General features: G+C 28.4%; 1 protein-coding gene across 2 annotated transcripts in view; it reads left to right on the plus strand.

The window, feature by feature from the left end:
• The window catches only part of Cad74A (cadherin 74A), a 98,243-nt gene that overhangs the window by 82,132 nt on the left and 2,906 nt on the right, over positions 1-13,205 (plus strand). For both annotated transcript variants that reach the window (XM_076512038.1, XM_076512039.1), the window contains 7 exons: positions 3,660-3,830; positions 4,099-4,187; positions 5,466-5,558; positions 6,668-6,797; positions 9,785-9,909; positions 10,103-10,134; positions 10,555-10,582. In XM_076512038.1, the coding sequence (XP_076368153.1) occupies positions 3,660-3,830; positions 4,099-4,187; positions 5,466-5,558; positions 6,668-6,797; positions 9,785-9,909; positions 10,103-10,134; positions 10,555-10,582 (668 nt within the window). The remainder of the gene's footprint in view (positions 1-3,659; positions 3,831-4,098; positions 4,188-5,465; positions 5,559-6,667; positions 6,798-9,784; positions 9,910-10,102; positions 10,135-10,554; positions 10,583-13,205) is intronic.

Genomic DNA, 13,205 nt, shown 5'->3' on the forward strand with positions numbered 1-13,205 from the left:
ACTATGCAAAGGAACCAATGCTAGAAATGGTCAGCTCGTTGAGTCAACACTTAAGTTACCTAAATTAGTGTAACTGGCCTCACTCTTATTTGCCATACTATCTAACATCAAATACAACACAGCAAAATATAATTAAACCAAGTTTCAATTTGTAGATGCAACAAAATCCCTTGAAAATGGGAAAATGATTTGTATTACAGTTGTTCAACTAGACTTACTGTTATGAAGCAAGAAAAACGTGCTCTGTAATCAGAGTGCTGTCAGGACTAAAATTTCAGTAACTATTTATCCCCCTTCCCCCAAAAAAAAAAAATGTTGATGAGAAATAGAGGTTTCAAGACTGACACTTTAGCCATTAATGATTGGACTTAGACCTACTTGTGGCTACTTAAAGCTTGTAATACATTTTGGTTTACTCTTCTGCATGTCTTCTAGATGAACAGACTCCAGACCCAATACTTTTTAGTCTTTGTATTTCAGCTTTTTGTGCACACATATTCATACCTCTGCAAGCATACTCTGTTGTGTCTTTAAAATATGATTTTTAAATGTAATCATGAAATTTGGAGTATTTTAAGGACTAGTAATGGGCACTGGCTTATCTGTAGTATATTTTACTGACTTAATACTGAATATGTAACTTTTCAATGTAATTAGTCTAGAAGTAATAAAGTTTGTAAATTAATGTATCTTTCAAAATTACTTCATTAATACTAATGATGTGCATGTATCAGAAGAACTTAAACTGCTTAATGACTGACCACAACTTTTAATAAGAAACAATTATCCAACAGTCTAAAGTGTATTATAAACTTGGAAAACAATGCATATTGGAACATTTGTGCTATCTTTGTACAGTTTTAAAGAAAACTAGAAATATGTGCATTACCAGACTACAAAATAAAACTGAAGTAAACCTTAAATGAATTATTGAGATGAATTTATGGTCAGTTCTGGAATTAGGACTTTGGTAACAAATATTAAGTAGCTTAGTACAAAAAAGCTTATTTGTGGGCTGAGCCTGCAGTAATAGAAAAGTTATCTAAGCCTGCAGTTACTGTTTAAAAAAAAAACCAAAAAAGTCTATATGTAACATCTTAATCACAAAATTAAATTCTATGACTGTTACATGCAGTCATAATGATAAAGTCCATAGCCTAATTTTTAAATTATAATAAGAGTTTTTGGATTTTGGCTTGAGCAATGCAATCATATAAAAATTCACTAACTTTAACCTTGGTCAGGGGTCAAAGAGCATGTCATCATATTTGACTTGCATTTAAAATTTTACTAAACTAATGTTATATGACTTTCTGTCAATATTTTTAGAATCACATTGCAGATTATATTTTAAATTTTAGTATTATTAATTAGTTAATTTCTTAAATTAAGGTAAATATTTTAAAATTCATAAGCATCATATGGTATGTTCAATGTAGTTTTGGTTAAAATTAGATATTTGTAATGTCCAAATACAAAGCCTATAGTTTCTTTTGAATTTAAACTTCAAATTACATATATTGAAAAGCTAGAATATAAAATAAGAGCCTACTATCTTTTCTATTTGCTGGTATATCACTATGTTTAGTGAATCAAACACGGTGACCCTACCCACTTTTTCCATTTTTGGAAATACTTATTTAAATACATCTGCTTCAGTCGTTTATGGTTTTATAACAAATTAAGAGCTGTAAACTTCTCCTGCGTATTTTCTCAGGCTCTTGAAAATGGAAAATTCCCAAGATTTTGTCTTTTTGTTTTGAAAGAAGAGGTAAGTGAGAATGTTGTTTGAAATATATTTGTAGACCCAAATACAACTTAGTTACTAAGCTTGGTAAATTATAGTGGATTTCTGTGATATTGATATAGTAATTTATAATATTTTTGTTATTTCAAATGCATATATGAAACCTAACAAAATTATTTTGTTTTAATTCTTCATGTGCAAACTTTGACAAAGCTTTGCAAATTATAGCAAGCAATAAATATCAAGTCCATAAGTAGAAGAGATCATAGTTTTGTATACTTCCTTATTTAATGTATTGTGTTTCAAGTAAAATAACTTAAATTTAAGAAATTATTTGTAAATATTAATAATAATAATAATAATGTCGAATGTATTAATATAATATAATATATTTGACATGTATATCAAATTGTGATGGACTTTCACAAAATAATGCTCCACTAGGACAAAACCAAGACCAGTCATTTTGTAAAGGCCGGTTTTATGCTATTCAACATGGTAACATGAGTGTCAATGTAACTTCTGTAATGTTAGAAAATAAAAGTTTGTATATTTATACATACAGATGGATAAGTCATGAGATTTTAGCTATTTAGACTAAACATTTGTGGTTTCTTGTTTATAATTTGTAATCATTCTAGAATGAAAGAAAGCATAATTTATATGTACTTCCTAATTTTTATGGTGGTTACAAGGTCAGTTGTTAGAGTGATCACACCCATACAGAGATACAACTGTGAAAATAATAGATAAAATGTATAATTTTATTCTAAACAGTAATTTTTGATAATTATCCAGAAGTTATAAGTATTTCACATATCTAATTTTTTGATGCATAAAAGTATTTTTAACCTTAAAATATAAAAATTACTCTACAAGTTAGACAGTCAAGGTTTGAAAAGAAAATGCCTGAGAAAAAATCTTCAGACTGAAAAAAATTATATTTTGTGCAAATAAAGCCTTTTGATGTTTACTGATAACCAGCAAAATGTTGTGAATATATGATTACTGTATTAAACAATTTATAATATAAAAACAAAAAATCATAAAATGGTTGTGAGGTCAGTCTCTGGTGCATAAGAACTTGGATATTCCTAGCACTTTATAAATTGTCTAGTTAGTTGTGTGTATAATAAAGGAAATATTTATTTAACTATTTTATTGAAACAGCTAACTGACCTGTTTAGTATATAATATCTCACAAGAGTTATCAACATCAAAAGTATTTGGAACAATTCAGATTTTATATTTAAATCAATTTTCTTTTTATATATTTATGAATCACTAATGTAAGTGAAAATACTTTTAAAAATAACTTGGGTAGAATACAAAATGGAATGGTTACAAATATGCAAATCATAAAGAAGTTAATAACACTGTTGATAATTGTGATAAACTTTGTGATTTTTAATTATACATTAAACTTTCTGATTTGTAACTTGAAAATGAATCTCTGATAAAATGAATTTTAAAATAAGAAACTAGAAATGTGTACTTGTAAAACTGCTGTTTACTTATCTCTGTACAAGTAAATTTTTTTGTGCTGTTTATTTGTGTATAAATGTTATTTTGTTACTATGTCAAGTGATTCTATATTATGTGTATTTCATGTTTGCCCAGAATTTAACTGCATATTAATTGATCAGATAAATCTAATTGTGGAAAAGTTAGTAAAAGGAAAAACATTAAGCTGAAATTAACTTATAAATTCTATATAATAAAAATGATTTACTTGTCAAATGTTTTGTTTGTAGCATACCTTTGTTTTCTTTCTGCATTTGTTTTTTTTAAATTAATATTTCTTTGCATGTGTAAGATCTTGAGTTTCCACTTAATCCTATTTAGTTTTTTTTTTATTTTTTGGTCAAGTGATATTTATTTCTGCTTGGTTATATTTATAATATAAACTTAGCCTTCCACACAAGAGAAAATAAGAACAAGTGAAATTTTTGATATGGACCCAAGATCTGGTGTCCTGAGCAGTAGGCAAGCTTTTGGCCAGTATGTCAGTGGATACTTTGTGATAATAGTAGAAGCTCGTAGCTCACCTGGGAGCAAAAATGTTGCCTATGCTGAAATTAAGGTAAATATATTGTTTTTCTTATCATATAAATTTTTAATATTTCCATAACTAATATAAATATTGTGTAGCTATCTCAAACAGTTTCAGAAGCAGTTATTTTCACATGAGTCACATCTACACATCATCACATTTTCTATTTCTACCCAGCATAATAATACTTTTATTATAAATCTTTTACATATGTAACTAAAACCTTTTAGTATCATTTACAATACATTAGTGCTGTTTTGTTAAAGAATTAATAACTTCATCGTGTTTTTTATTTCAGATTTATGTTTTACATGACAGAGATCTCCTCAAGTTTGTTTTCTACAAACGACCAAATGAAGTTCAAAATATAATACCCAGCCTGCAGAAGTAAGTAATAAATAAGTAAACACTAATATTGCTGATAAATTCTTTAATGATTATTACAGTAGTTAGCATGTCAAACTGAAGATTTCACATTCTTTGGTTCATACCTTAATGTTTTTAAGAAAACAACAAACATACTTTGTACTTTGAAGATTAACAGTCAAATCTCACTATTCAGTCTGACAAGAGCAGACCAAGAGTCAATGTTGGTTGGGGTTGATTAGCTATCTTCCTTCTAATCTCCTTTCAAAGTTAGTGACTGCTAGTACAGAAAGCCTTCATTTAACTTTTTGCAAAATTCAACAAAAAAACTGTGAATAATAAAAAAGTTATATATATTATGCTTTTTTAAAAGTAATTCTCTTCACTGCAAAAAATTAATAAAATTATGTACAGTAATTTTTTCTAGTGTTATTTTTATGTACCATTAACACGTTCAATTTATGTTAAATTTTATAATGACAATACAATTGGTCATTATAAAGTTTAGTTTTGTTCTAACTGCCTCTTCAGTTCTAAGAATTAAAAACGTTTTATTTTCTTATATTTGAATTTGAATATAAATATAGTTATGTTGAAGTTTCATTTCTTATTTTGAACTTTCATCTTGTGTTTCTTTATCATTTGTTAAAGCAACTTGCCAGATGGATAAATAACTACAGAAACTACAACATACATTATGGTAAATAAGTCGTTATATCATGAAATCACAAGTTGAGTGATTCCTTTGGTGTTTTTTTTTAGCTTAAATAAAATTAAAACAATATGACAGAATAAAAATTGAGTATGTAGATCAGAATATAAAAGTATTCCAAATTAAGGTCCCTTGTGGATATACAGGTTTTTTGGGTTTTTTAAAGTCCATAATGATGAATCCAAAATTTCAAGTAATTTTGTAAAAATATTGAAGCTGAGGCTTTAAAGTAGTGCATGTTGTCTGAATTAGTTTTTTGTCATGTATCATAAACTATAAGTGCTGTAAAATGTTTTTCTTTAATGTGGCATAAAATTGTTACTTTCTTTTGTGTTTGCTTTATTTTATTAAACATTATGAAACTGACTGGAACGTCTTGCTTTTATGATATGTTTTGTATCAGCTAAATTAAGACTGCAAATAGTTGCTTCATAGTATGATGAGTCATAGAATTAGCTCACTAGTAATATAGTGAAGATTGAATTAATGTTATTAAAAAGCATAAGCTAATTTCACTGTAGCATTTGATACTTAGTTACAAGTCTTATTCAGTAACGGTTTTGAAGTTGAGTTTTTTTTATTTGTAGAGATCTACGAGTAGCTCTGGCACAACCTGTTAGTCTCAATGTATATGACACACAGTTTCACAGCAGAGGAGATGGAAGTCTGGACTTTGAGAGGTTAGGAATTTTTAAAAACTTAGTATTTTTATTAATAGTAATTTTAAATATTTTAAACTGTAAATCTTAAGATTAACAAAAAAACAGTAACAAATGTATAGAAAAATTCCAGAGATTTATATATGTAAAAACAGCTCGTTTGGATTCAGAAAATTTTTTTACGTGGAGGAGTGAACAGCGTTTCGACCTTCATCAGTCATTGTCAGGTCAAAATGTTGTTCACTCTAGGTAAAAAATTTTCTGAACCCAAACGAGACATTTTTACATATATATTTCTCTACAAGTGGGTTTTCTCGACATCACTGAATTCCAGAAATTGTAGAGTGTGTGGATGTCTGGAATTGAATTTATTTATAGGATTGTCTGTTTTACTTTTGTTTCTGATTGTAGTACTATCATAGAAGATGCTATTAAGAAGAACATATATTCTGATAAGTAATCTTGTCTCACAGTGTATCAGGTAAATGCTTCTCGTAATGCAGATGATTACAAAAGTTAGACATTGATTATTTTACTATTTGGTAAAATACATGTTAAGATGTGAAAAAGACAACTTTAAATTATTTGAGGTATTGAGAGATAATTTGAGAAATAGTTTGTACTTTTATGTACTGCACTTAAATTGGAATGTATTGTTCCTGGCATATAGAAGTGGTAGTCTCTGATACTCATTATATTGGTATCAATATGTTAAATTGTAAATAAAGCTAGTATTTGGAAAGTAATTTGTTTAAAGAATTTGTATTCAGTCATTTTTGTGACTGCTTGACATATTTTTTCTGTAAAATCATCTCTTTGATAAGAAATTAACAGTTTTATATATGAAATACTATTCTATTTTATATAGCTTTTTTTTTCAGTTTGCTTAATATATCTCTAGTAATATTGTGTACTGAAAATGAAGATGATTGTATTGTATATATTTCATGTGTATCGTTAGCATTTTTAAAAAGGTTAAATTGTCTTATGTTCAGAAATTTTAACACATCTATATGTTTTCTTCATGTCTATATGTTTGTATTGTGATTTTATTGATTATTTATTGGAAATTCTTTGTACTAAATAACCTTTTGTACAGAAACGTTGTTGTGTATTTGTTATATATACAGCACCAGTTCGTGTTTCCAGCTGCTGGAAGATAATGCTATACTTGACCCAGAAAAAGTACTCAGAATCCTTGACAGAAAAACTTCAAGCATTGAAGCCTTGTATAAAAACTACAGTATTACAGCAGTGGAGGTGAACCAATTCTTTTGTAGTCTTTGCAATTCTAAAACTTTAATATTTTTTTTCCTTTTCAAAAAAACATTTTGGTGAAATAATGAGGGAGCATAAGTACAATTGAATATAATCAGTATTTTCACAAGAAATCTTGGTTACGGTGACATCTTGCCTGAAAAAACTTAACATATATTTTACTTTATAAAAGCTTATACATAGTGATACATAGCTTGTTTTCTTTACACTTTGTTACTTTTGAAACAGCCTGGTTTTAAGACAACAACATGGTCTTATTTGTTGAATTTCTGTTAAGCAAGGGACACACAATTTCATTGAATGTTTTTCTACAAGTTTTCACTCTTCACAAGAGTAACATTGATAAATACTTTGCTTTACTGTCTTATTTTAAGTTTGAAAGGAAATGGTTACTTTTAGTATAAACATAAGATAATTATACATTGTACAAAATAATTTTCATTATTTTTATATCATTTTGACTGGAAACCTAAACAGTCTATAAAATAATCCAAACATTGTAAATAATGTTAAGTTTACATCATGACACTTATAAACCACAGAAGGCATATTACAAAGGTTATTGTTAAAAGTGAACAAAGATATCCTCATTGTTTCAATTATAGGTACTTGTGACCAATAAATTAATTTTATTTTTTTAATATTTCTACCACTGAATGTTCACGTAAAGATAGTAGAAGATTACAATTCCAAAATACAAGTTAATGCCATAGGAGTGATTGATATTCAGATTATGAATCTTAAAGCTTTCTTTCATCTCTCTTTCTACTTAGATTTAAACTAAATTTTCATTCTTGAGAGACTGGTGTCATAGACATAGTAATTAGGCTGGTTGAAATGTTGGGATGCAGGAATGTTGACATTTATTTTTTATTTCATTGTTCTCTAAATACTCATGTCCATCATACTTGTCATTTTTTCTGTTTTAAATCATATAGGTTTTGATGTATTGTGTATGTAGTTCCTTTGATAATGTTAGTAATTTCAATGAATTTGTTCTCACACTGTTATATTAGGATAGTACCTTATTCTTTTTCAAAGTGTAGTTCAACATTTTGCATGAATTTGGGTATTTCTAAAGTTTTTATTCTTTTAAAGAGAAGCAATAAGAGTTGAGTGGTAACTTGTTTTAAACAATTGTTGAGTTAGAGATGTTATGTTAAATGTTTTGTGAGAAACACTGTGCTGTTCAGTTTCAGATGTTGTGTAATCAGGTCATCAGTAGCACTGCCTATGTGTTGATGGTTCGGTTTGTTTGTTGAAATGGTATTTTAAATGTATCCTCGTAACATTACCAGAACTTCACAGTACCACATAGTTTGTCTTTTTATAACAATATCTATGTAATGACTGAGTTAAAAGTTCTGTCTGTAAATATCAGAACAAGAAGTTTGAATTTCGTTTTTGTTTTTTTTTATTCGTTTTTACTACATCACTCAAAACCAAAATAATGGTGTAGACCAATTTCACTGAGGTGACTAAGTTTCAAATAGTATAATCACTTTTATAAGTATTAATTAGTAATAATTTAAAAAAACAAACATAATTCTAGTGTAAATGATATTACTTTACCCCTTTAAGCTAGCTTTCCTACAGGCTTTTTGTGTTTCTTTTAAAAGTACAAATTGAAATAGAAATTATTGGCCAATAATAAATAAACAATAAATATTATAGTTGGAACCTAATTACATTTAGAACTTGGTTATAAATTCAACCATTCTATGCCTATTGAAATACAGCATTAAAAGAAACAACACAAGCAAACAAGTAAATAAAAAAGTTTTACAAAAAAGGAAGTAAATATGGAATGTGTGAATTCATGTCTACATAATAACATAGGCAAGAATTAACATATATAACTATTTAATCACAACTGAGTTTATCTTATTTTTGTCTGCACTGTTGTGTAGGATAATGCAATTGCCATTCCTATTAATTTGTTTTCTTTGTTTTGAAACATTGATATTAGACATCCTTAAATTTACTTTTTTTTAACGTTTTTTTTTACTTGTACTACAGTGAGTTCTGTTTGATAGTACTGTAATTAATATTTGGCTACATGTTAAAATCTCAAATGTTTACCACTTATTTGACACAAAGTAAAATGTTTAAAAAGGTTTTTGTTAAAATAATTTTCCAAACTTGGGTTTCAAAAAGAAAAGTAAACTTGTAACAATTTATTTGCTCTCTTAAAGAAATTGTAAATAACACAAAAAACTGCATTCAACTGTCATTCAGAATAAATGTATATTGTGAGAGAAGATAAAATTTGGTTCAAATATACAATAAAATTTTATATGTTGCAACTCCAAAGTTAATATCCATAACAAAAAAAGAGATACCAGTGCTGTATAATATGCTATTGTATAATTTGCTTTCTTAGTCAAGATTGACTGTTTATTCTGGCTTGACATCTTTGTTGAATGAAATTAAACTTGATACCATTCAAAAGAAAAAAAAAATTATGTTACAGCTACGAATAAATATGTACCAGTTATAGAGACAACCATGCCTGAAAGCCAAAATAAAGTTGATAAAAATATAATACATAAAAACAACACTGTAAAACCATTACAAAGAAAATTGACAACTGGTATGCATAGAAAAGATAGAAAGGTTGATATTAACATACAAATGCTTGTGTTAAAATACAGTGATGAAAGACATTACAACAACTATGCTTAATAATGGAAATTTGTAAATTAAAAAAGTTAAGCAGAAGACAATGAATGAAGTAGTAAAAAAATAAAGTAAGATGAAACCATCTCAAGAGTGAATACATACATGTTAAAATGCATGGAATATTTATCTTTTATAAAACACTAATAGTTTGATTTTTTATATGGCTTGTTTTTCACTCTTTCATTTTTTTACTTTTTAATGAAGAATACTGCCTCAATTAGTTTTATTGTAATTACTCAGATAGTTAGTTTTAAATAATTGTACTAACAATGTTTTTATTGTTGTAGCATTGTCTTCCAGGCAAGGGTCCATACAAGATGACTTGGAGTGAAGTTTTTGTCCTCATCATTGCCTCTCTCATCTGTGTTGTGGCTTTTCTAGTTGCTGTATTGGTGTGTTGTATGTATGCAAGGTAGAAAACAGTTTGGTTCCCTTTTCTATAAATAATTAATAAAGTTTAGTAGTAAAATATATATTAAATAATGCTCATCAAAAACATAGTGAAGAATAATATTGTAAGTTAAAATGGTTTTCAAGAATAATTAGAAAATACTGCATAATAGTTATTGGTATCTTTTTGTTAAACATTGTACATTTTATTTTAGGTATAAGAAGATTGTGCGGAAGGCTCAATATTGTAAGTAACTAAATCTTCATTGGCCTAAGTTGGAATATTTTGTTACATATACTTTCTTTTATTAAATTATTCTCATTTTTGAAACTAAAGTAAGTTAATAACTTTCATCTTCACAGCAGAAGTTAAAAAGTATTGATATAAGTGTAATTTGTAAAATAATATAGTTTTCAACCAACTTCTTCATTTATTAAATATTCTGTTGTGTCATAATAAGTTATTTTACCAATTTAATGTTCACAATATCTTTTTAATATTTTTTCCTTCATGTAAACCTAAAACCCAATGTAGAATTTTTAATCTTTTGTACATATTTAACTTCTAATGCTACATAATTCAGATCAAGTTCACTGAGCTGTTAAATTGTTTATTTTAAAATATTAGTATTGCACTTTTGTGTAATTAGTTGTTTTATTATTCCAGATAACCAGATTTCTGTACCAGTGCAAGGGTAAGAAATCTCATTATTTATGGAAATAATTTGTTATTGTTTCAGTAAATGTTCTGAAACTAAAATAGCTAATAAAAAAAACTATAATATCTGTGTTTATTTGGTCTCTGTTGATAGAGTGCTTCTCTATCTGTACTTCTTATTAATATAATTATCAATTAAATATTTAGATAATTTTACTTTTTGTCAACATATCTTCAGGTCTTTTAGTTAAAGATGTCATAGTTTTACATATACAATTCAAGTTTAGGTGGCAAAAGTATCAAACAGCTTGTAATACAACAAAATAAATAGAGACAAAATAACAATGATATTCATTAAAATAATACAATAAGACAAAATGTAAAAGGCAGAAATAAATCCCTGAATAAGTAGAGCAGATGGAAATATTCAATATTCTTCTTAGAATAGATAAATAAAAAGTAATCTCTCAAAGTTGCATTATTTGAAATAGCTTTTCACTTGGTTGTGAATTCTGTTTTTGCTTTCTTGATGGTTCTTTTCATTTTTTGATATTGGGTAGGTGGTAGATATCTATCATTTAAATTAGTATCTGTGATTGAGAGTTTGATTTCTTGGTCAGTTGAATAATCAAGTTAGTGAAATTGTGATTAGTAGACTGTTAGAAAAGTTTGAGTTTTACTCGTAAGTTTCTTTTTGCTTGTAAATATATATTTCTGGCTTTTACTATAAATAGCACTTTTAAGTATTTTAAGAGGTTTGTCTTTTTGTAGAGTAGCATAAAATAAATTTGATAGTCAGCTGGTTCAAATCAATTTGATTTCATCTCCACTTTTATTTTAAAATATTTGTTTTTCAGCAGCCATTAGTAAACAAATGATTAAACTTTTGAATTATTGAGCACGTTATTATAAGAAATTTTTTTCTGATATGATACTTACCTCTTGTAAAAACCTTTCTTGACCTGTATTTCCCTCTATTGGTGTACATTTTTGCTTCCCATAAGCTTTGATACTCCCAATAATTTCTGCTTATTCACCTTATATTAACTAGTGCCATCTAGGTAGTATCAAATAGAAGTGTTTTCACTCATGGTTTGATTCATTTACCCACAAGTTTTTACTTTCATAATTTTTCTACCTTACTTTTCTTCTGCCTTACCATTTTCATTCTCTTTTATGGGTTATTTATCTTCAATTTTGTGAATTATGTACTTGCAGTTTTCAAATGGTCTTCACTACGACTGCTGCAGCAAACTTACCAACCATGTCTAACAGGTTGGAACAACGATTCTTGGCCTAAGAAGTGATGGTTCTGGTCTATTGGAAGTTGACTAATCTCATGCAACAAACATAATAAATTAATGATTGTCCTTTCATAGTTTTCAGTTGTTGAGAAGTTTTATTCTCTGTCCTTGTCTCACATTTCTTACCTTGCACCTGTGCTTTTCTTGTACAGACTAGCTTTTTGGTCATTTATTTAGTGTTTTTTCTTTGGATATTGGAATTCAATGTAAGTCATTTTGTGGAACATTTGTGTTTGGAGGAGCCATTTGCCTTGAACCCCACATACTGTGAATGATGATGGTTTTGATTATCATCGTTTTAGTTTCTCTTATTTGGACTTAGTGTTTGGTGTTGCTTCTTTCTTAGTGGTGATTGGACCTTGATAACTGATTACCTTTTCAAAATAGAGTGTCACAGTCACTACTGTTTCTGGTACTGTGGTCCTCTGAACTCTCCAACACATTTGTTTTGTTCCTTCTTTTAGTGAAGTGTTGGAGTCCTTGTCACTTACTGCTGGAATGATGGACCTTGGAGGCCTGTTGTACTCCTGAGTGTGCACAAAACCACTCATTTGAGAGTGGGATAATGCATTCTACTGGGATTGATGGTTTGGTGCCCTTTCTGCTGTGAACCTATACAATTCCAAATGTGGCCAGGAGTTAGATGTAACACTCCATCATACATTGCAATTTGCCTTTCTGGCTGAGGCACCCTCCTTTTTACTATTTGCTGGTTATCCTTTGGATTGGGTGCTGGCTGGAGTTATTTATGGGTTATGTAGCTACACAAATCCTTACGTGTTTGGATGATACCCACCTTCTACTTTATCTTATGAAAGCTATTCTCTGCAAAAGATTGAGGCAGAAATTTCATGTACCTTTTTCAGAGTTTCCAGACTCTTCATATATAATGTTAAGTACCTTGCAACATACTCTTTGTATGATAAACAACAATCCAGTAGAGATATAACAATTGGTCTGGATGTAAGGACGTGTGAATGTTACCTCTAGCACAGTAATATAAATATTAGCACAAAGTGGCCTCAGTGGATATGCAGCTGTTCAAAAACCAGAGCTTTGTTATAGATATCCAAACCAAAAGACAACAATGGGCCTCAGGCTAAATAATTGTATGAGTAAACTGGAGGAGGGTGCACTTCACAACAGAATCCACATTTCAAAACATTTGACAATAGCTTATTCAACATACATCATCTAATTAATCATGCTGAGCGAACCATACATGCTCGAACAACAGGTCAAACAAAAGTATTAACTGCTGCTGACAGGAGTAAGTAGAATCTTATCTACCATGTCATTTCATCAAGAATGTGTCATAACAGGACTTCATTTTCAAACAAGACAGTAATTCTAAGT

This window comes from Tachypleus tridentatus, chromosome 7 (assembly GCF_004210375.1).
Source record: "Tachypleus tridentatus isolate NWPU-2018 chromosome 7, ASM421037v1, whole genome shotgun sequence".
NCBI classification, from domain to species: domain Eukaryota; kingdom Metazoa; phylum Arthropoda; class Merostomata; order Xiphosura; family Limulidae; genus Tachypleus; species Tachypleus tridentatus.